Source organism: Heterodontus francisci, chromosome 1, assembly GCF_036365525.1.
Source record: "Heterodontus francisci isolate sHetFra1 chromosome 1, sHetFra1.hap1, whole genome shotgun sequence".
In the NCBI taxonomy this organism is placed as follows: Eukaryota; Metazoa; Chordata; class Chondrichthyes; order Heterodontiformes; family Heterodontidae; genus Heterodontus; species Heterodontus francisci.
Window position 1 is genome coordinate 63,128,807 of NC_090371.1, and position 24,330 is coordinate 63,153,136.

General features: G+C 43.2%; 1 protein-coding gene across 1 annotated transcript in view; it reads right to left on the reverse strand.

Moving 5' to 3' along the window:
• LOC137378228 (complement C1q tumor necrosis factor-related protein 3-like) overlaps positions 1-17,926 on the reverse strand; it is a 47,040-nt gene extending 29,114 nt beyond the window's left edge. The window contains exons 1-4 of the mRNA XM_068048483.1: positions 17,627-17,926; positions 13,236-13,350; positions 3,929-4,083; positions 565-694 (exon numbers count right to left, since the gene is read on the reverse strand). Coding sequence (XP_067904584.1) covers positions 565-694; positions 3,929-4,083; positions 13,236-13,350; positions 17,627-17,926 — 700 coding nt within the window. The remainder of the gene's footprint in view (positions 1-564; positions 695-3,928; positions 4,084-13,235; positions 13,351-17,626) is intronic.
• Positions 17,927-24,330: the final 6,404 nt, after the last annotated feature.

The following is a 24,330-nucleotide window of genomic DNA, read 5'->3' on the forward strand; positions in this document are numbered from 1 at the left end:
AGCTCTAGGATATTGCCGATGTAGAATAGCAGGAGTTTTATTATGTATCTAATCATGCTGTGCCTGACCTGAGAGAGCTTGATGCATTCACTGGTCTCCCAAAATGATCAGTTTTCTGTTCCACAGTGCTTGCATTCCTTGCTTTGATGAGTGTTAATATTCACACAAAAAGTTCATAGATATAATTATTTATAGCCATTAACTGGTAGCTACGAATTAATTGCTCTCAGGTTTTTAACTTTACTATCTTTTTTGTAAATAGGAGCAAAGGAATATGAGGAACAGAAGTAGGCCATTCAGCCCCTCAATCCTGCTCTACAATTCAATTAGATTATGGCTGATCTGCAGCTTAACTCCATTTTTGTGCCTTTGATCAATCTCCCTTGATATCATTATCTGAGAAAAATCTATCCATCTCAGACTTGAAAGCTTCAATTGTCCGAGCATCTACAGCCTTTTGAGGGAGATAATTTCAGATTTCTATTACCCTTTCCCTGAAAAAGTGAAAGTGCATACTTTTTTGCAAGTCAACCAACTGTAATGGTTAATTAATTAATTACTTACCTGCTATAGGTGCAGTAAATCTTCCAGTCATAACATCAAAATAGCTCCCAACATTGGTCTCCACACTGCTGAAAATAATACCACTATTCTGGTTTGTGAAATGTGTTGCCATGGAAGCCATAAAAGCAACCTGTTAATTGAAATGAGAACAACAAATTAAGTGAGGTCATACTTGATTTGTGCATAATTGCCAATATCATTAAAGTTGTTGCCACACTATAGCTAAGGTTTTGAGCTACCAGTTACTTTCAGGCAGGTGATTATGGATCTCAGTGCATGCTTCCTTGAACAGTTGGAACTCTATGTGATTGACCTGAAAATGCTGCTTAAATATTAATGCTGGCAGAGAGCCAATTTTGTGAATAACTGCAAAATTAAAAAGATTAAAAGTGAATTTCAGAAAGATCCCAGCTTGGTGACTATGCCATTGGGGAACTGTAATATTACTTGTGAACTATTGTAAGATTCACAGAACTGCAAGTAATACCAAAGACAACATGGATTTTTATTATACTTTATCTTGAACACATATATACAAACAGTTACTGCACGAGCCACATCTAAACACATCTCATTCTGTCGGGCTACACCCACAATTCCCTGCTCATGTGTGATGCAACATCACTTCCTCCGGTGACCTTCACTTTCAGCTCTCAAGGTGGTCTTCTTTAGGTCATCCCACAACAGGAACTTTTTAAAGCTTTGCACTGGACCATTTCTACATATTGCAGGACATAGTGGGGTAATGGTAATGTCACTGAACTGGTCAATCCTAAACCCTGGGGACATAGGTTCAAATCCCATCACCACAGTAGCTGGTGGAATTTAAATTTAATCAATAATAAAAAATCTGGAATTGAAAGCTAGTCTCAGTAATGGTGCCATGACTGTTGTAAAAGCCCACCTGGTTCACTAATGTCCTTTAGGAAAGCCAGCGACGCCCACATCCCATGAATAAATAAAAAAAAAATCTGCCAATCTGGTGTTTAGATGTGGCTCATTCAGTAACTGTTTGTATATATGTGTTGAAGATAAGTATAACAAAACCCCATGTTGTCTTTGGTATTACTTGCAGTTCTGTGAATCTTACACTAGTTCTTACCTGGTCTGGCTTACATGTGACTCCAGACCTACAGCAATGTGGTTGACTGTGAAATGGCATAGCAAGGGCAATTAGGGATGGCAACTGCTGGCCTTGCCTGTTATGCCCACATCCCATGAAAGCATAAATAAAAATGCTGCAGCTGAAATGAAGGCCAAGCAAGGTCACCGCATTATAGGAAGGATGTGGAAGCTTTGGAAAGGGTGCAGAGGAGATTTACTAGGATGTTGCCTGGTATGGAGGGAAGGTCTTACGAGGAAAGGCTGAGGGACTTCAGGTTTTTTTTCGTTGGAGAGAAGGAGGAGGAGAGGTGACTTAATAGAGACATATAAGATAATCAGAGGGTTAGATAGGGTGGATAGTGAGAGTCTTTTTCCTCGGATGGTGATGGCAAACACGAGGGGACATAGCTTTAAGTTGAGGGGTGATAGATATAGGACAGATGTTAGAGGTAGTTTCTTTACTCAGAGAGTAGTAGGGGCGTGGAACGCCCTGCCTGCAACAGTAGTAGACTTGCCAACTTTAAGGGCATTTAAGTGGTCATTGGATAGACATATGGATGAAAATGGAATAGTGTAGGTCAGATGGTTTCACAGGTCGGCGCAACATCGAGGGCCGAAGGGCCTGTACTGCGCTGTAATGTTCTAAAAAAAAAATATGAGACAATCTCCTGGACATGGTCTTTCATTGCTTGATTAAATGTGATTCAGTGAAGTCTATTTTAACTCGAAGCATGGTTGGAGGGAAATTCCCATAAACAGTCCTGTACAAGGCCTAAGCAATTTTAACACCCAGACCCATTAGTTCATGGCTGATCTGTACCTCAGTTCCATGTGCCTGATTTTGATCCATAATCCCTTAATACTCTTAACTAATACCTAAAAGCAGAGGCCCAAAACAGATCCCTTGGAATCATCACTTTTCACATTCCCCCAATCAGTGTAGATTTCTTTTATTGCTACCATGTCTTCTAGCTCCCGACCAATTACCAACCCATGTCACAAGGTCATCTCAAATTTCATGTGCTCTATTTTCATCAGTTCTGATGAAAGGTCCCAGACTTGAAATGTTAACTCTGTTTTTCTCTACACCGAGATTATCATCTTCTCTATATTGGGGAGACTAAACGCAGACTGGGTGATCGCTTTGCAGAACACTTCCTTTCAGTCCGTTAGTGTGACCCTGAGCTTCCTGTTGCTTATCATTTCAATTCTCCAGCTTGCCCCCACTGTGACCTTTCTGTCCTTGGCCTCCAACTGTGTTCCAATGAAGCGCAACGTAAGCTCGAGGAACAGAACTTCATCTTTCGACTCGGCACTTTACAGCCTGCCAGACTCAATATTGAGTTCAATAGTTTCAGATCATAACCTCGTCCCCCATTTTTTTCTCGTTTGTTTTTCCCCCCTCCTCTTGTTTCTTTCTAAATCCCTTTACTTTGTGTTTGGCTGCTATCCTGCCATTTACATGCCATCCAGATACATCCTTTGTTTCTTTACTTGTCCCATTACCACTCCCTTTGGTTTTGTACCATGAAATATTTTGTCATTTAATTTCTCCTGCCCTCCACCCTATCACAGACCTTCTCTTTTGTTCTTCTTCCCCCGCCCCCACCACCCCCTTTCTCTTGCTCAAAACCTTCACATTTCTAACTTTTGGCAGTTTTTGTTTGTGTTAGAGAGTATTGTATATTACAAAGTAATATTATCACAGTCAGGATAACACGAAACTTCATGCTTTGATTTCTCAATGAGAAAACTGTTATTGTAACAATTTAGCAATGATATAAAATAACACATTTATTGCACAGCATTTCAGAAGTAACATGGATTTGGTTACCATTTTATTTCTTGTATTATTTTTAAAAATCTGGTGTCAAATTCCTAACAGTCACACCGTGGGAGTAATAATGTGTGAACAAAGATTGCCAATAGCTGTTCTAAAAATTCCCATTCTCAGTATTGGACAAATTTTGAGTGCAGGAGAAAATTGTGTGCACATTGTGGTTAAAGGTCAAATAATAACAGTGGCATTATGCAAAATGGCATTATAAATTAGTATCGCTAATTTGTAATCTGTGTGAATTGCATGGTGACATAGTAATATACAGCAACTCTTGAGAAATAAGATTCATTTTATATTAGGCCATCATTTTGCTCCTTAATTAGTAATTTGCGTATGTTAATGAATTATTTTCCATTAGTTTTACACTATATTGGACTGTAAAATGTTATGCGTACTGTGACAGAATAGTATCATTCTTACTTTGAGTTCTGATGGGATCCCGGCTTGTCCCTTCTCTCCTTTAATGCCTTGAATTCCACGTTCTCCTCGGGGTCCCAAGTCCCCTTTTAGGCCTTGCTCACCCTTCACCCCCTCATGTCCTGGGAGACCATTATTTCCATTGTTTCCATGGTTTCCTATGAAATTACAGAAATTCATGCTCTAGGAATCAATTGGTATTTGATTGTTCGCAGTTGCATTTAGACAGTAGCTGCTTGGATAAATATCCCCCAAGGCCAAAATTTAAAAAAAATCTAAAGTTCTCCAATGGTTCAGATAATCGAATAGGTTGTGGTATTAAGCCAAATGAACCAAGAAGGGTCCAGATTCTTTGTTACATTAGTTGAAGTGGAAGGCAGGGATACGGCATAGAACTTAATACCCCTGCTTTCTTGAGTTCATGTGCTTTGCCGAGAAGGTGGGACCAATTTTCCTGGCCCCTTTTGTTGAAAAGGAGTTCTGTACCCAAAGTGCACTGAAACTGTCCAGGCCCAGGTGTATCTGAATTTATTTACCCAGGACATTACAAGGCCCAAAGACAGCCGCAATCCATGTCCACATCCCCCAAGCTGCGCCTAACACCAGAAAATAGGGCAAGAAAAAGGAGCAGCAGCCAACTCAACAATCACATATCTGGTGGATAGTTTTTAAAATTGCTTTTTAAACATGCTTTGGGCTCCTCCTCTGTTTTCTACCAGAACCTTCAAAAGCATTTTATGGGAAGTACCTTTGTTTGAGTGTCCCATGCCCACAAATACAGGAGGAAAGCTAGGAGGCTGTGAATGGTCCCATTTTATTGGCATGACAGTAAAAGGCCTGTAACACACAGCCTCATCTCATCCCCTCTTCCTGGGCATCATAAAACAGCGGAGAACCAGCATTATGGATCTTCATCCCCTTTTCCTGAAATTTTCACTCAGTGGGTGTTTCCCAGAACATTTCAGTGTTTTGAAACCTCGGAGACGAATGGATGAGTTATCTCATCTGACTGCAATCAGGCTTATAAAATACAACAAACATTGACCTGTGATGTTTGCTGTATGATAAAATCAGACTTGTTGTGTGGAACTTTACAACTACTGCTGCGTTCCTGATCGCGGGACCGGAAGTTGTCGTAACTTCCGCTTCCAGCACAATTCCTGTTTCCCATGCAATTTTGTATGCAAATGAGTCATGTGGATACAGACACGGGGGACAAGTGGGATCATGTGGTGGGAGCGACCTTTCACTGGTGGAACCTCCCGTCATTGTCCCAAGCACCATGACCGCCACAGATATAAAACATTCTGTGCTCGCAGCCACAACGATCAGCAGCCTTCCTTTCATGCAAGTATCTTCAGACTAACTTAAAATGACGCTTTTGCTTAAATCAAATGCTTTTGCCTCCCTTATTTTGTGAAAGTCACCAGCAACTTCACATTTATTTTACCTGCAGACAAAGTGAATCACATGACAGTCATTAGGTAGTGTCCCGCCCCATGGTTCAGTGATGCCTCTCTGTAGGTTCTCCTCCAGGCAGTCAGGGAAAGACAGAAGGTCCTCTTCCCTGCAGATGGCATTTGAAGATGCTCCTGACTCACCAAGGCAGCCTGGATAGAGGTAGCAGAGGAGGTCTCAAATCGTGGGCTCACTCGTAGAACAGGAGCGCAGTACCACAAGCGCATCAATAACTTGCTCAGATCGGAGAGGGTAAGAGGTCCTGGCAAAACTGCTGCATTGTTTTCTTCCATTGCTCAGTGTATTTCAGGCAGAGGGTATGCAAGCAATTCAGTGGAATACATGAGCAACTTGGTACCATTCACTAAATTATGTTGTGCCAAGATGAAGCTTGGCATTGTTTGTGCTTGGAAAGCCACTGCAGAGTGAATAATGTTGTTACGACCAGGTGAAAAAGAGGTCTAGGGTTCCCTTTCAGCCTTTATATAACAGGGTTTAATTTTAAAAACACCGTGTTTTTTTTAGCTCCACCTTGGTGAATCCTTGTTCACCGCTTTCCAATTATAAGGCAAAGAAACCAACACAAGCAGGCTTTCTCAGGTTTAAAGAAAAGTTGAAATTGAATAAACTTAAACTTTAAATCGGTTAACGCCTACGGATACATGACGCGCCCACGGTAGCATGCATACATGATACACACATACAAATAGAGACAGAAAGGAGAAGAAAAATAAAGTGAAAGGTTTGAGACAATATCTGAAGAATGTTTGTTACCGTTCTTTGAGCTCACTGTAGAGGCCTTGATTGTAGGTAAATCTTGCATTTTGTTGGGGCCCACTGTTCTTCTTAAACCTTGGTCACTGTAGGAGACTTTTTTCTCTCATGAACATGGGATTCATGTGTTTTCAGTGGATTCAGAGGCTTGTGAGAAAGAGATGGGAGCATACAGGTGAGAGATCTTTTCAGTCCAGGAGCAAACAGCTTTCTGCCCAAACTGTTTGTACAAATTCAAAAAACTCAGGTTGTCCAGGTTAGTCATGTGACTAGCTAGTTTGCCCATGTCTGTTTGTGTATTCGGCCATCTTAGCAGTCAACCTGGAATGCAAGCTGCCCCACATTCAATGTCTGATGATCAAAAGTCCAGTGCAGATTTGGCTGCTTTGTCCTTCCAAGCACGGTCTGTTAATATGCAAATGTATTTTCCAGCTATGGCTCATCTGTTCAACAAGTACTCCTCTCACTCCAGTAACAGCTTAAAATCAATGTTCATGACAAAATTAATGTGCCTCATTCTTGGCAGGTGGGAGCCTAGCATGACAATGTTGATGCATGTATGCAATGGTTGTAATACATCATTTGCCGTGTCATTAAATCTGCACTGTCTGCTGCAGGATAAACAAAGTCACAACCAGCATGAGCTTGCTAGAACGGGATGAGGGGTCCCTGCCATAAGGCTGCTGACTGCAGCTGTGGAGGAGTTCACGAGAGAGGAGGGAGGCAGGACGAGTGGAGATGGATAGACAGGAGCCACAAGGCGTAAGGATGAAGTGTCATTTCTGCTCTTGCAGCCATATGTGGAAACTGAAGGAAATTGTGTAAACTCATGTTAAGCACATGTTTAAAGTGCCTCTGTCTCCACTGCAGGTGCCTGCACTTGAGTCACAGAGCACTGCATGGCCCAAGGATCTTCCTCTGGAGAGGAAGAAGCCAATGTCCCAGAGGGTGCACTGTCACCTGCCATTTCTTCCACCTCCGCCAGCAGAGATACATCCACATGGTCCACGGGGGGTTTAAGATTAGAATCTGGGTTACAATCTGACAATCACGACACAGACACTTCCCAGCAGCTGAGGGAGCATGTGCCACCCGGGGTCCCCTGACAATTGAAGGACTGCTGAGGACCAGGCCCCTGCTCTGCCCCATGCTCATGATTGTCCTGTTTGTTGCTATGAGAAGTCTATGGCTGTGCAGCAAAACCATGTGGAAAATATATGTCGGAGATGCCGGAGGTCATTTGTGGCTTGTGCCATGGAGGAGTCCATGCAAGCCATGACATCTGTCATGTCACAGGCATTTGAGCATATGGCTTCCTCAGTAGAGAGTTTGGCGAGCTCTGTAGTGAGTCTGGTTGAACACTTGAGCCATATGCGATCTGACCTGTACTCCATTGCTGTTGCCATGGACTCCATGCAGCAGAGGGGGATGAGAAAGCTGGACCTCCCTCCAGGTGCTCCTTTCCCTCAGGGAGACAGGCAGGTGCCACCGTGCACACAGATAGAGGAGGAGCACGTGCCACCTGCTTCCTCTCAGGACACCCCCAGGGTGAGAAGCAACTCATCCTCCTCCCTGACATTGACCCCCTTACCTCCAGCAGGTGAGTATCCGGGGGATACTCAAGTCCCATTGCCGCAGACCCCCAGTAGGATGGAGCGATCAAGGCCCTGTTCCTTCAGTGGACGCCCGCCATGGTCATCCACAGCACTGGGGCAGTGCACTGAGCAGACTGCCTCCATCGCAGCTGCTAATGTCAGGAGAGTACCTAGATGTGGTGGGAAAAAAGGAAATTGAAACAGTTTTGAGCACGAAGGTGGCATGGGTAATGTACATATTGTGAGAATAGAAAAGATTTATTAATACATTTTTATTTCATGCAAAACTTGATCCACTCTCTAATGTTTTGTTTGGTTACAGATAGATACAAAAAATGTTTTATGGAGGCTTACAGCAGGAATGCAATGATGTTTGCAAAGCATCTCAGGAAATATCCAGTGTCTGTTTGTCATAGGAATTTGAGCCTTCACTCTTCAATGATGGCCGTTTTCCTATTGATGATTATTAACTTTTTCCAATACTATCATGCCTTATTTTTGTTTTCTACTGTCATAATTTAATGCTGTTTGCAGTGGTGTGTAGTGTATTCATCGTAGCCCATAGATAATTTCAAATGCCAATCGCATGAAAGTGCAGCAACACTTCGTTAAGATTGCAGAGATGAATAAGATCTCATGCGAAAGGGAATTTTGTGGGGAATTATTATGTTTCTCCTCCCAATGTTCCTTGATGTTGCGGCTTATTGTTGCATTAGTTAGGTTATCCCTGATGTCCCTCTCATATCGATGATGGCATCATTGTCATTGTTGTCCTCCTTCTCACCTTGTTCATAGTCATCCTCATCTGAGGAGGACTGGTGATCCTCCTGTTGCTCCACCTGCAGAATGTTGCCGCGCCTAATTGCAAGGTCATGGAAGGCACAGCAGACAATGATTATTCGTGACACCATCTGTGGCACATACTGAAGAGCCCCTCCAGACTGTTCAAGGCAACAGAATCGCATTTTCAGCATGCCAATGGTGTGTTCAATGATGGCTCTGGTGGATGCAAGTGCAGCATTGTACCTCTCTTCAGCCATGATTTGGGGATGACGTACTGGTGTCATCAATCATGTACAAAAGGGGATAGATCTTGTCACCCAGGATCCATACATCCATTTCGGCTGGTTCCTCGAAAACTGCCGGCAGCTGGGAGTTCCTCAAAATGTAGGCGTCATGCCAGCTCTCTGGGAAACATGCACAAACATGCATGATTCTCCTCCTGTACTCACAAACCAATTGCATGTTTAAAGAGTGGAAGCCTTTGCGATTGACAATGATAGCAGGCTGGTCCCAGGGAGCTCTAATGGCCACATGAGTAAAGTCATTCTTGCACTCTAGGGAAAGCAGCGATGGTGCCAAATGCCACAAACCTTGCTGCCTGGCCATCCTTGTCTACTGCTAAGCAGATGAAATCATTGGCATATCGAGAAAGGACATTGGTCACCTCTTCGATGCACCTGTGGGTTGCAGACTATGAGATGCCACATATGTCACCCATGGATCACTGCAAGGAGGTGCTGGAAAAAGAAATTGAGTGCACAGTCACCTTAAGGGCAACGAGCAGGGGATTTCCACTGAACCCAAGTGGCTGCAGGTCATGCTGCAGCATCCTACAAATTTCTGTGATCATTTCACGTGACATCCATGGGTGTCTCTGGCATTGCCTCTGACATTTGAAGGTCATTTGTCCTTGTCCTGAGGATGCGATGGCGTGCCAGTACCCATCTTCGATAAGGCCGTTCCTGGATGTTATCATTCTGAGCATCCTGACCTTCCTGTTCTGTCTGTTGCTGGTGCTCAGGCATCATGAGTTGAGGGAAAATAGCCCTCCTTAGTCTCTTTCTTTGTTCTTCTTCCCTTGGTACCAGACAAATTGAGTGTCGCTGTGGCTTTTCTGAACAATGAATGAGCAGAGTATGGTGATTCAGCCCTCTGTTGACACTGGCCAGAATGTTTCTGTGGGAGGGAGGCCCCACCCAGAGGCTGAAAAGTCAGTGGCAAGACCGCCTCTGCGGACCTAGGTAGCCAGGCTGGGATTTTTCGCCCCCCAGGCCCTTAATTGGTCTTGGGTGGGATATCAAGCTCTTTGAGGCAGGAAGCCCCGCCTAATGCAGCTGCCAGCTAATCAGCGTGCCGGCAGCTCTTAGACCCAGCAGTGCTATTGGGAGCAGTGGCCACTGCTGGGACTACACCCAGCCATCACAAGCGAGGTGAAGAACAGCCCCGGAAGACAGGTAAGTTTTTAGGGTCTTGCTGGGGACAATCGGCCAGGACCCGGCAAGGCAAGTGGGGGCAGTTGGGGGTGGGGGTGTGGGAGAGTGTTGTGCGTTGAGGATCAGGAATGAGCCTCCCTTGCCTCCCACTCAATTTTACGGCATCCACCCCTACCCCTGGCCACCAGTCTGCTAGTTTGGGGGCTGTAAAATTCCGGCTACTGAGCTGAAACATCGAGGCAATGAACAGCTCCGTTACATCTGCCTTCAAATTGGAGCCAGGTAGAAAACACACCCACTGTTGTTTGCCTCCGCCTCTTCCCCCTCTCCTTGAGTGTCCACATGGTTTTCATTATTGTTGGAGAAAATGGTGTGAGTGGAATTCAGGGCAAGTCTCTCCACCTTCCAACCTTGAGCCCAACACCTTTCACCCACCTAATGTTACCATTATCCTTCCCTCCATAACCATTGAGCATCCCCCGCCCCCCCCCCCCCCCCCCATTACCATGCACAGTGTAATCAGCAATGTATTTATGCCATCCCTTTGTTCCGACTCCCATTAATATAAACATGCTGACTAAAACACTTGACCGTCCTCACAAACTGTCCATTGTTGCCGAGTCCTGTTCCCCTTCATATGAAGCTGTTGAATACCCCCTCATTAGTCTTGACCTTCCCCAGCTACAGAATCCATTTGTCCCCATTGACTGTGACCGTTCCCTCTGTTACCCAGTACCCTCAATTTGCCCCACAGCTCCCTGATGTCGACAGCACTCACTGTTTAGGCCCTTGACAAATATCTTCACACTGTATTGATCTAATCCACCCACCACCCCAACAGCCAACAAAATGCATCCTCACCGTCAACATCAACCATTCAACGATGTAGACGCTCTCCTCCACCCTCCCCTGCTCCTCCATGCACCCAATTGCCCCATCCTTCCCTCCCCGACTGCACTGCCATGCTTCTCCATGTAGTCCCCGCCCATGCCTTTGCCGCCATCCCGAGATGATTCACCCTTGCTGGTGCCGAGCCTGGAGACAAACATCCATTCCAATGTTGGTGCTAGTTTAGCGGATAAGTTAAAGAGAGAAGAGCGCAGACCTGAGACTCAACTGCACAAATCTGACTGCTGCACTTCATGTTGAAACGATCATGAACCTGGTGGCATGGGAATATCAGTCGCCGTTCACTTAATTTGACAGGTAGGACTAAATTGTAACTATGTGTATGGTAATGAGTATTCATATTAGTTAAATGAATGCAAGGCTGCAATCTACCACCATGCTGGGGGATCCCTGGAACATGAAAACCCACTGCCGACTTAATTCCTCTAAATATCCTGCTGTCAGGAATTCAAAAAAACACCACACTGCCGCCAGAAAATCTGCTACAGCAGAGAGCATAAAATTCCCCCGTTGTATTTCATTGGTAGAAAAACTGACCATTCAAATACGTTTTGAAGCAATCAGAGGTCAGGTTTTTCCATGTAGGGATAATGGGGCCACATATAAGTAAAGTATTTTCAGCTCGTAATTATTTTAACAAGGTTTTTTGTAAAACTCATTTCTGGGTTGTGGGCATTGCTGGCAAGCCCAGCATTTGGTGCCCATCCCCATTTGCCCTTGAGAAGGTGGTGGTGAGCTGCCTTCTTGAACTGCTACAGTTCATGTGGTGTAGGTACACCCACAGTGCTGTTAGGAAGGGAGTTCCAGGATTTTGACCCAGTGACAGTGAAGGATCAGTGATATAGTTCCAAGTCAGGATGGTGTGTGGCTTGGAGGGGAACTTGCAGGTGGTGTTCCCATGTGTCTGCTGCACTTCTAGGTGGAAGAGGTCACAGGTTAGGAAGGTGCTGTCGAAGGAGCCTTGATGAGTTGCTGCAGTGCATCTTGTAGATGGTACACACTGCTGTCACTGTGCGCCAGCAGTGGAGGGAGTGAATATTTAAGGTGGTAGATGGGGTGCCGATCAAGCGAGCTGCTTTCACCTGTATGGTGCCAAGCTTCTTGAGTGTTGTTGGAGCTGCACCCATCCAGGCAAGTGGAGAGTATTCCATCACGATCCTGACTTGTGCCTTGTAGATGGTGGACAGGCTTTGGGGAGACACTCACCACAGAATTCCCAACATCTGACCTGATCTTGTAGCCACAGTATTTATATGGCGGGTCCGATTAAGTTTCTGGTCAATGGTAGGCCCCAGGATGTTGATGTGGTTAGAACAGATTATATTAGTGATAAAGTAGAAGTTCCATTCTTGGGAATGAGAGTTTTGATGGAAAGGCTGCCATTTATTGCCCATCCCTCTTTGCCCATAGAAGGTGGTGGTGGGCCTTCTTCTTGAACTGAAGCAGTTTGATACAACTGAATAACTTGCTAGGCCACTTCAAAGGGCAGTTAAGAATCAAAAGCATTTGGTATGGATATATATCACACTGGGAGAGGTTGGGAGGTTTGCTTCCTAAATTTGGGCTTTCATGACAACTTGACAGGTTCATGGTCACTTTTTTTGATACCAACACTTAATTCTAGATCTGGTGAACTGAACTAAAATTCTGAAACTGCTATGGTCGTGATTTGCAATCATGTTCTTCTGGACTATTAGTGCAGGTTTCTGGATTACTAGTTCAGTCACATAACCACTACACTACCATACCTGCAGTCTTTGCTTTTTACAGATGTTGAAGGACCTAGTGTGTTTTTTCAGTACTTTTTGTATTAAGTGAATTGAATGTCAATATTGAGCAAAATGTGTAATTAATTGTAAGGACATTGTTCACTTTCTTTAATTTGCAGAAAAGGAATATGTTGCACACTAATATTTACCATTATTGCCTTTGAATCCCTTTGACAGTCAACTTGCAGATATTGTACCTGCATAAGGCACAATGGGCCACATGCCACATTCTGTGCTTTATGATTCTATGATAAGAAACATAAGAAAATTTAGAAGGAAAAAGATCACTAGACCTTCTCAGCTGCAGAGGAGAAAGAAATTAGGCAGGATTCTTGCTCTGCATCCTGTGAACAACCCTCAGCCTGTCCCATGAGCTGAAAAATGCAAGTGATAGGATAATTCCCACAGCTGAATAGCCGACTAAGACTTACTGTGCTGATTCACATGAAGAATCGTCTTTTAGGCAAGGTACTGGAGGGCATAATGGTCTCTTAGGAATGATGCCCCCACAATAATCAGCTTCAGGAGAGAAGGATGGGATAAAATTGGAAGAGACAAAGGAAACATTGAAAAAACACAATTAACATACCTGGAATACCAGCTTGGCCAGGAGGACCAGGCCATCCACGGGGACCAGGCTCTGCTCGTTGACAACACGGGCTACATTCGAAATGGGCAGGCCTATCCACAACCTCATGTTGTTCCTCAAAAAGAAAATTAATTCTTAATTTGCAAGTTTACTTCAGCAACAATCTAAATTGGCAAGCTAAAAAAAAGTCACTCAAGGCAACTGATATGATTTTAGGATAACAAGTTCTCTTTTTGTCTTTATTTCTTGGACAGAAAAATAGAGTATATCCCATGGTTACTGAAATCATCAGATAAGCTACTGCGTGTCCTTGATAAGTATGTACCTGTCAGGCAGGGAGGAAGTTGTCGAGCGAGGGAGCCGTGGTTTACTAAAGAAGTTGAAGAGCTTGTCAAGAGGAAGAAGAAGGCTTATGTTAGGATGAGACGTGAAGGCTCAGTTAGGGCGCTTGAGAGTTACAAGCTAGCCAGGAAGGATCTAAAGGGAGAGATAAGAAGAGCAAGGAGAGGACACGAGAAGTCATTGGCGGATAGGATCAAAGAAAACCCTAAGGCTTTCCATAGGTATATCAGGAATAAAAGAATGACTAGAGATAGGTTAGGGCCAATCAAGGATAGTAGTGGGAAGTTGTGTGTGGAATCGGAGGAGATAGGGGAAGTGTTAAATGAATATTTTTCGTCAGTATTTACAGTGGAGAAAGAAAATGTTGTCGAGGAGAATACTGAGCTACAGACTACTAGGCTAGATGGGATTGAGGTTCACAAGGAGGAGGTGTTATCAATTTTGGAAAGTGTGAAAATAGATAAGTCCCCTGGGCCAGATGGGATTTATCCTAGGATTCTCTGGGAAGCCAGGGAGGAGATTGCAGAGCCTTTGTCCTTGATTTTTTATGTCGTCATTGTCGACAGGAATAATGCCGGAAGACTGGAGGATAGCAAATGTTGTCCCCTTGTTCAAGAAGGGGAGTAGAGACAGCCCTGGTAATTATAGACCTGTGAGCCTTACTTCGGTTGTGGGTAAACTGTTGGAAAAGGTTATAAGAGATAGGATTTATAATCATCTTGAAAAGAATAAGTTCATTAGAGATAGTCAGCACGGTTTTGTGAAGGGTAGGTCGTGCCTCACAAACCTTATTGAGTTTTTTGACAAGGTGACCAAACAGGTGGATGAGGGTAAAGCCGTGGATGTGGTCTATATGGATTTCAGTAAGGCGTTTGATAATGTTCCCCACGGTAGGCTATTGCAGAAAATACAGAAGTATGGGATTGAAGGTGAATTAGTGCTTTGGATCAGAAATTGGCTAGCTGAAAGAAGACAGAGGGTGGTGGTTGATGGTAAATGTTCATCCTGGAGTATAGTTTCTAGTGGTGTACCGCAAGGATCTGTTTTGGGGCCACTGCTGTTTGTCATTTTTATAAATGACCTGGATGAGGGTGTAGAAGGGTGGGTTAGTAAATTTGCGGATGACACGAAGGTCGGTGGAGTTGTGGATAGTGCCGAAGGATGTTGTAGGTTACAGAGGGACATAGGTAGGCTGCAGAGCTGGGCTGAGAGATGGCAAATGGAGTTTAATGCGGAAAAGTGCGAGGTGATTCACTTCGGAAGGAGTAACAGGATTGCAGAATACTGGGCTAATGGGAAGATTCTTGGTAGTGTAGATGAGCAGAGAGATCTTGGGGTCCAGGTACATAAATCCCTGAAAGTTGCCACCCAGGTTAATAGAGCTGTTAAGAAGGCATATGGTGTGTTAGCTTTTATTAGTAGGGGGATCGAGTTTAGGAGCCACGAGGTCATGCTGCAGCTGTACAGAACTCTGGTGCAGCCGCACCTGGAGTATTGCGTGCAGTTCTGGTCACCGCATTATAGGAAGGATGTGGAAGCTTTGGAAAAGGTGCAGAGGAGATTTACTAGGATGTTGCCTGGTATGGAGGGAAGGTCTTACGAGGAAAGGCTGAGGGACTTGAGGTTGTTTTCGTTGGAGAGAAGGAGGAGGAGAGGTGACTTAATAGAGACATATAAGATAATCAGAGGGTTGGACAGGGTGGATAGTGAGAGCCTTTTTCCTCGGATGGTGATGGCAAACACGAGGGGACATAGCTTTAAGTTGAGGGGTGATAGATATAGGACAGATGTCACAGGTAGTTTCTTTACACAGAGAGTAGTAGGGGCGTGGAACGCCCTGCCTGCAACAGTAGTAGACTCGCCAACTTTAAGGGCATTTAAGTGGTCATTGGATAGACATATGGATGAAAATGGAATAGTGTAGGTCAGATGGTTTCACAGATCGGCGCATCATCGAGGGCTGAAGGGCCTGTACTGCACTGTAATGTTCTATGTTCTATGTTCTAATTGGCCTCGGGTGGGTAGGCCATCCTCAGCCTTCCCCGCCCCAGACAAAATTGCAGGGGGCCCGGGCAATGTTGGAAACGGCGCCCCTTGCCATTTTGTTTGCCCCCTGTCCGCCTCCATTCCCATCAAGGGCAGGATAAAATTCCCTCTGTTTTGAAAAGGTAAAATTACTGACCATTTATGCGCTTGTAGCAAAAATGGAGGCCATAACAATCAAATAACCAAGGGGGCATATATTTAATTTAAGGGGCAGGAGGTTTAAAGAGGGGTTGAGGTGAAATTTTTCATCCAGAGGGTGGTTGGAATCTGGAACACACTGCAGGGGTGGTAGAGGCAGGAACACTCAACATTTAAGTAGTATTTGGAGGAGCACTTGAAACACCATAGCATACAAGGCTACAGGCCAAGTGTGGGAAAATGGGATTAGTTTGGACGGGTGCTTGATGGTTGGTGCAGGCGTGTTGGACCGCAAGGCCTGTTTCTGTGCTGTAAAACTCTGACTCTAAAAATAACCAAAATACTTCACATATCATAATACAGCTTTTAAGATACATCTGATGAACTATCTTGCATATATTTCCATTAGGTGATGTAAAGGAATGTTTAAATATATAATTCAAAATATCAAAGCAAAAGTATTTGAAACATAGATTCAATACAATCTGAACATAATACAGCAACAAAGATGTATCTATTACCATAATTGACATCTGAAAAATCAACTGCAGAATAAAACATTGCATTAAAGATCCATAAGCATGACTGTTTCACACCTTTGTATCTTCATCTTGTACATACGTCAAGCTTTTGGCAGTGTTTTGACACTGCTTTTACTTACTAATTAAGTTTTTTCAAATATTTATTTTCGGGTTGTGGACGATACTGGAAAGGGCACCATTTATTGCAATCCCAATTGCCCTGAGAATATGGTGGGGGTCCTTCTGATGATGGTACTCCCACTATTGTGTTAGTCAATAGAGTAAGCACCAATGCAGACACGATGGGCTGCAGGAGCTACTGTAGTGCTGAAATTCCTAGGACACACAGCTGAAGTGTTCATTTTATTTATGTTATTTTCTCTATTCTGACATGCCTCAGCAACACCAGTTACTTTTTGACTATTGTTTTATTTGAAGCCTCAGGTTGAAGATCATGTTTTGTTAACGATATTATTAAATTGGCCACAATGCTACACTTACTGAGAAAAGTAGCAAATGGGAATATATCAGTATAATTTAATGGCTGCTATGAAATTTGTAAAACATTTTCCACTTTGGCTGAGTTAAATATCTCAATTTTATGAACAAGAACATTTACATTACTGCTCAATGCAGATTTGAGAGACAAATCACTGCTGTACAATCAGAGAAAAAAATGCTGTTATGCAGTACAGAATTTAGACTTTAGCCTAGCTGAAACCATTCAGAATCTATATCATCTATTTCTTCTGCAAGTACTTTGTCAAATTTGATATTTTCAAAATAATTGATTCTGTCTTACCCTACCACCTACAAACCTTTACAAATTAGGCTGACAATAGATAACTATAACTAATTCAAAAATTACAATGGTGAATTTTCAACTTATTAACATTTCCAATAAGGTTATAACATTTAAAATTTTAATTAATTTTCATTCATTTTCTTTAATTAAATTTAGGGGGAAAATAATGAGAAAATTAATTTATACATTTCTACTGTCCCATTATTTAGGAAATAGGAATGAAAATGTGTTTTAAATTGTGCTTTTTTAATGAGTTAATTATAAAGTCCCTGGTTATTCAATTTGAGAAGCATTTACTCCCGTTTCAATGGTTGCTTTTGTTTAATTTTAGAAGCAATATAACAAATTAAATAAACATATAACATACTGTTTCTTTTTCAACAATAAACTTAACTGGAATTTCAGGATACAGAAGGCATTAACTGAAAATCAACTAAACTTTGTTATCCTAAAATTCAAACTCTTCCAGTTTTATCCAGACGAAGCCAAACTGCCTCGGGACTATTACCATCTTTGTGTATAAAATCAGTTCGGAGTACCTGGATGCTATTAGGAGTTGGCTGTTCTATCACCTTAGTTTCAAATTTGTTTCTTTTCGGCTTTTTTTGTACTTTTCCTGTCTTGTCAGCTGCAGCCGGCCTCGAATTTACCCCACCGGTACGGTTTGCAGCTTCAGTCTGTTCGCTCTTTAAATACCTGGAAGCTTCATAGTTTTCAACTACTTTTGTCAAGTTTGCAATATCTTTCACGCTCACCTCCGAGTACTCTTCCTGACATAGACAAAATGGTAGGAAGAGGAAAATGAGCAGCAACCAGTGTTCACAAGCCTTCAGTGCCATAGTCTATGGGATGGGGCCAGCAGCAATGTTATCCTCCAGTCAAATGCAATCCCTATGAAGCTTGCACCAAGCCTACAGTTTTATAGGGCTGTCAGTCCCTGGTACAAGAACTCTGGGCAGCCCAGTGATATAATCTCTCAGCTGTGATAGGTCAAACCTATCGAGCAAAATGGTTCATATTACTGAAATGAGGTGTGACTTTTTCATCAGTTAACCACAGTCAGGCATGGAGAAGAATGTTCATGGATTAAGTCTACCCATATTGATAGCTGCTTTGCTTCTCTTATTTTGGTGGCAGTTATTCATTTAACATTCGGAGTTGGTCTGTTTTTGTTCAAGTGTGAAAAACTTTGTTGAAAGTGAGAACCTATGACTAATGCAGAACTTTCCTAAATGGAACCATGTGGTAATCTCGTTATACTGATATCCCTGACCGAATAAATGCATGACTTGTTTTTTTAAATAAAAGACCTGACATTTGGAGCGTTTGTTAAACCCTACCAGATATTAAATATGTAGCAACGTTCACAACAAACTTATTTCAAAGGGAATAAATAATGCTTGTAATAACTTTCACAATGTTCAATTCTGTTAATGATTATATGTGATCCAGATACATTGTCTCACAATTTGTTGCATAAATTTGCTGTGTATAACAGTGAGGCAACAGGCAAACTTCTTTCATTTCACTCAATGTGATTAATGATACTGCACTAAGAATAATGTTGTTGAAGATTGAGACTTATGCCAATGGGTGACTCATTACAAAACCAGACATTATGTTATATATAAAAATGCACAGATTTTCAGTCAGTAGGAATTAAATTGCGATGTGAATTCCTTACATGTCTTAATGAATCTTTGAAAATATCGAGGAGTTCTCTCATTCTGTTTGTAAGTGATCTGAAACAAGGAAACTATATCTGATTAAGCAATTACTTCGCATTTAAAAATGAAGGAAGAGAAGAATGTTTGAGGAATTATAATCTAAGACATCCTGAATATGATGGGGTAGATTTTGACTTGTATTAGCAGGTGGAAAACTGATGAAAATGGATCAGCCAGCCATTAAACATCCCACCCATTTTTTTCCCCATTGACTTCAAAGGAAAGAAAAGCCCAGCAGAGTGTATAAAGGGGAATTGATCCGCTACGTGGTGAAACCTAAAGTCTACCTCAATAATTCGACATTTACACATATCTTGCAGTCACCTCTTAATACAATGTTCTGTGCTTTAGAACTGCTGGCTATTGGCAGTCAGGAGCAGGTATATGTGTGGCAGTACTTACAAAAGTAATATCATGAAGTTTATGATTTCACTGGAGCTAAATTTTCTGATGTCACAGGAGCCGAGGAAACACCATACGACATGTCAGCTCCCAGACTGCCTCTATTCAGCATTTCTAGACCAGCACCAGTGGGTGACTGAAAAAACACTGGTAACTGTAAAGATAGCTTATCTGTAACATTTTGGATTAAGGGGCTATTTTGTAGAAGCATTTCTCTTTTAAATCTTTGAAATAACATCTCGTGACACTTGCCCAAAACTGGACAAATTTGAGTTCTGAAGAAGCAGAAATCAAACAAGCATGAAAAAATTGACCTAAATTATTGATTCACATATTTAAAAAAAACATAGTCACAGTTTTGTGTGGATACATGTCAAAAGTTTTTAGCTACTGCTTAAAAGTGGTTTGTGGTGCTTGAGATTTTTCTACCATAATATTCCCAAAAGTCTTTCCCTTCATAGCTGTAGTTCACAGCATTCATCCAAAGGCACTATTTTATATACTTGCGTAGTTTCAGATGAACCTATGCTGAGGACAATGATAAGAACTATTTTAATTGCTAGAAAAATATGCAAATAGAGAAACAAATGACTTGCATACGAGTATAAGAAATAGGCACAGGAGCAGGCCATAAGGCCACTCCCTGCTCCACTATTCTATAAGCTCATGGCTGATCTTCTAACTCAACTCTATATTTTCCTATCCTATCCATAGTTCCCTTGATTCCCTTGATCTATTGATCTCCATATTGAATATGCTCAACGACTGAGCATCCACAGCTTTCAGGTAGACAATTCAAAGAATCGCAACTCTCTGAGTGAAGAAATTTCTCCTCATCTCAGTCCTAAGTGACCAACCCCCTATCCTGAGCCTATCATCCCTAGTTTTAGACTCTCCAGCCAGGGGAACCAACCTCTCAGCATTTACCCTATCAAGTCCTCTAAGAATTTTACATGTTTCAAAGAGATCTCTCATTCTTCTAAATGCAGGAGTATATAGGCCCATTCTACTCAATCTCACCTCATAGGACAACCTCTCATCCCAGGAATCAATCTAGTAAACCTTTATTGCATCCTCTCTAAGACAAGTATATCTTTCTTTCAAATAGGAAGCCAAAGCTGTACACTGTATCTCAGGTGTGTTCTCACCAAAGCCATATATGTTTTCAGGGAGGCTTCCTTACTCTCATATTCTAACCCATGTGCAGTAAAGACGAGCATAACATTTGCCTTCCTAATTGCTTGTTAACTTTCTGTAATTCCTGTACAAGGACACCCAGATCCCTCTGCATACCAACATTTATTAGTCTCTCACCTTTTAAAACATATTCTGCTTTTCTATTCTTCCTACCAAAGTGGATAATTTTACATTTCCCCACATTATACCCCATCTGTCACCTTATTGGCCACTCACTTAACCAGTCAATATCGCTTTGCAGCCTCTTTGTGTCCTCACAGCTTAATTTCCTACCTAGCTCTGTATCATCAGAAAATTTGGATACAATATACTCTAAGTCATTAATATAGATTGTAAATAGTTGCGGCTGTAGCACTGATCCTTCCGGCACTCCAGGAGTTACAGCCTACCAACCTGAAATGTCCCATTTATTTTTACCCTCTGTTTTCTATCTGTTTGCCAATCCGCTATCCGTTCTAATATATTACCCCCAATCCCATGAGCCCTAACCTTGTACAATAACCTTTTGTGTGACGCCTTATCGAATGTTTTTTGAAAATCCAAATATATTACATCCACTGGCTCCCCTTTGTCTACCCTGCTAGTTGCACCTCAAAAATCTCTAAACGATTTGTCAAACATAATTTGCCTTTCATATAACCATGTTGATTCTTTCTAATCATATTTTGCTTTATCATTTACCATATCCCTGATAATACATTCCAGCATTTTCCATACTACTGCTGTCAGACTAACTGGTCTATAGTTCCCTGTTTTAGCTCTCTTTCCTTTCTTGAACAGCCAGATCTGGCTGGACCATTTGAAACACAATTGGGTCCTGCTTGCATCTGCTAAAACTGTTCACGATTCCAGGATGATCTTGGAATGCAAAGGTAACCCCAACTTCTTTTCTCTACTGCAAACCATCTTTCTAAATCCCTCTCCCCTGTTCCCTCCACCCTCACCTTCACCAATAAGTGCAGCAGCTCATGGACATCTTTGTCACTAAGTTTGAAATCATATGATCTGTTGCCTCTGCCGCATCGCTCCCTTTTACTAACCCACCTGGCCAAACTTCCTATAATGCACCCCCTGCCCTAACCCTGAATTCACATCTTTCTCTAGATTCGCTCCTGCCTGCCCTCATACCCTCTCTGAGCTAATTTTGTCAATGAGACCCACATTCTGTTCCCTTGCTCCTATTGCCACCAAACTGCTGATCACCCAACATGGGCCCCCATGTGAGCCAATATTGTAAACGGTTCTCTCTCTTCAGGGATATAAAAGCAAAATACTGCAGATCCTGGAAATCTAAAATAAACCCGGAGGCGAAGGTGATGGAAGAAGAGCTCAACATCATGCCGAGAGTGAAATTCATTGAGGTGGAGGTGTAAGGTGATAAAATGGAGTCCTTTGCTGAGTACAGATCATTCAGCATCAGAGAGAAGTACAGAGGGTATGGTGAATATATGGAAAGGGGTGATATCAAAAGAAGGGATGGGGTCAGAGGGAAGTGAAGGGGAAGAAGGATCTGGAAGGAATAAAAACAAGAAATGCTGGAACCACTCAGCAGGTCTGGCAGCATCTGTGGAAAGAGAAGCAGAGTTAACATTTCGGGTCGGTGACCCTTCTTCGGAACTGACAAATATTAGAAATGTCAAAGGTTATAAGCAAGTGAGGCGGAGGTGGGGCAAGAGATAACAAAGGAGAAGGTGTAGATTGGACAAGGCCACATAGCTGACCAAAAGGTCATGGTGCAAAGGCAAACAATATGTTAATGGTGTGTTGAAAGACAAAGCATTAGTACAGATAGGGTGTTAACGGACCGAAGATTGAACAGCAGCAAGTACAAACATGAAAAAAAACAGTGGGTAAGCAAACTGAACAAACTAAGATGAAATGAAATAAACATTTTTTAAAAATTGTAAAAAAGGTAAAAAAGAAAAAAAGAAAAAATAACCAAAAATAAAAGTAAAATGGGGGGCCCGTCATGCTCTGAAATTATTGAACTCAATGTTCAGTCCGGCAGGCTGTATTGTGCCTAATCGGTAAATGAGATGCTGTTCCTCGAGCTTGCGTTGATGTTCACTGGAACACTGCAGCAAGCCCAGGATAGAGATGTCAGCATGAGAGCAAGGGGGAGTGTTGAAATGGCAAGCAACCGGAAGCTCAGGGTCCTGCTTGCAGACTGAGCGGAGGTGTTCCGCAAAGCAGTCACCCAGTCTGCGTTTGGTCTCCCCTATGTAGAGGAGACCACATTGTGAGCAGCGAATACAGTATACTACATTGAAAGAAGTACAAGTAAATCACTCCTTCACCTGAAAGGAGTGGTTGGGGCCTGGGATAGTGAGGAGAGAGGAGGTAAATGGGCAGGTATTACACCTCCTGCAATTGCATGGGAAGGTGCCATGGGACGGGGACGAGGTGGTGGGGGTAATGGAGGAGTGGACCAGGGTGTCGCGGAGGGAACGATACCTTCGGAATGCTGACAGGGGAAGGGAGGGGAAGATGTGTTTGGTCGTGGCATCACGCTGGAGGTGACGGAAATGGCGGAGGATGATCCTTTGGATATGGAGGCTGATGGGGTGGAAAGTGAGGACAAGGGGAACCCTGTCACAGTTCTGGGAGGGAGGGGAAGGGGTGTGGGTAGAGCTGCGGGAAATGGGCCGGACACGGTTGAGGGCCCTGTCAACAACAGTGGGGGAGAATCCTCGGTTGAGGAAAAAGGAGGTCATATCAGAAGCACCGTCATGGAAGGTAGCATCATCAGAGCAGATGTGTCGGAGACGGAGAAACTGGGAGAATGGAATGGAGTCCTTACAGGGGGTAGGGTGTGAAGAAGTGTAGTCGAGGTAGCTGTGGGAGTCGGTGGGCTTATAATGGATATTAGTAGACAACCTATCCCCAGAGATGGAGAAAAAGAAGTCGAGGAAGGGAAGGGACGTGTCAGAGATGGACCATGTAAAGGTGAGAGAAGGGTGGAAATTGGAAGCAAAGTTGATAAAGTTTTCCATTTCGGGGCGGGAGCAGGAAACGGCACCGATACAGTCATCAATGTACCGGAAAAAGAGTTGGGGGAGGGGGCCTGAGTAGGACTGGAACAAAGAATGCGCGACATATCCCACAAAAAGACAGGCATAACTAGGACCCATAGCAACACCTTTTACTTGAAGGAAGTGAGTGGAGTTGAAGGAGAAGTTGTTCAATGTGAGAACAAGTTCAGCCAGGCGGAGGAGGGTGATGGTGGATGAGGACTGGTTTGGGCCTCTGTTCAAGGAAGAAGCAGAGAGCCCTTAAACCATCCTGGTGGGGGATGGAGGTGTAGAGCGATTGGACGTCCATAGTGAAGAGGAGGCGGTTGGGACCAGGAAACTGGAAATTGTCAAAATGATGTAGGGTGTCAGAAGAGTCACGGATGTAAGTGGGAAGAGACTGGACCAGTGGAGAAAAGATAGAGTCAAGATAGGAAGAAATATGTTCAGTGGGGCAGGAGCAGGCTGACACAATGGGTCTGCCGGGACAGTCCCATTTGTGGATTTTGCGAAGGAGGTAGAGGCGGGCTGTCCGGGTTTGCGGGACTATGAGGTTGGAAGCTGTAGAGGGAAGATCTCCAGAGGAGATGAGGTCAGTGACAGTCCTTTGGACGGTGGCTTGATGTTCGGTGTTGGGGTCATGGTCCAGAGGGAGGTAGGAAGAAGAATCTGTGAGTTGGCATTTAGCTTCTGCAAGTTAGAGGTCGGTACGCCATACAACAACAGCACCACCCTTGTCTGCAGGTTTGATGCCCATGTTGGGGTTAGACCTGAGAGAACGGAGTGCCTCAAGTTCAGAGGGGGACAGGTTAGAGTGAGTGAGGGGGGCAGAGAAATTGAGATGACCAATGTCTCGCCGACAGTTTTCAATGAAGAGATCAAGAGCGGGTAAGAGGCCAGGGGGAG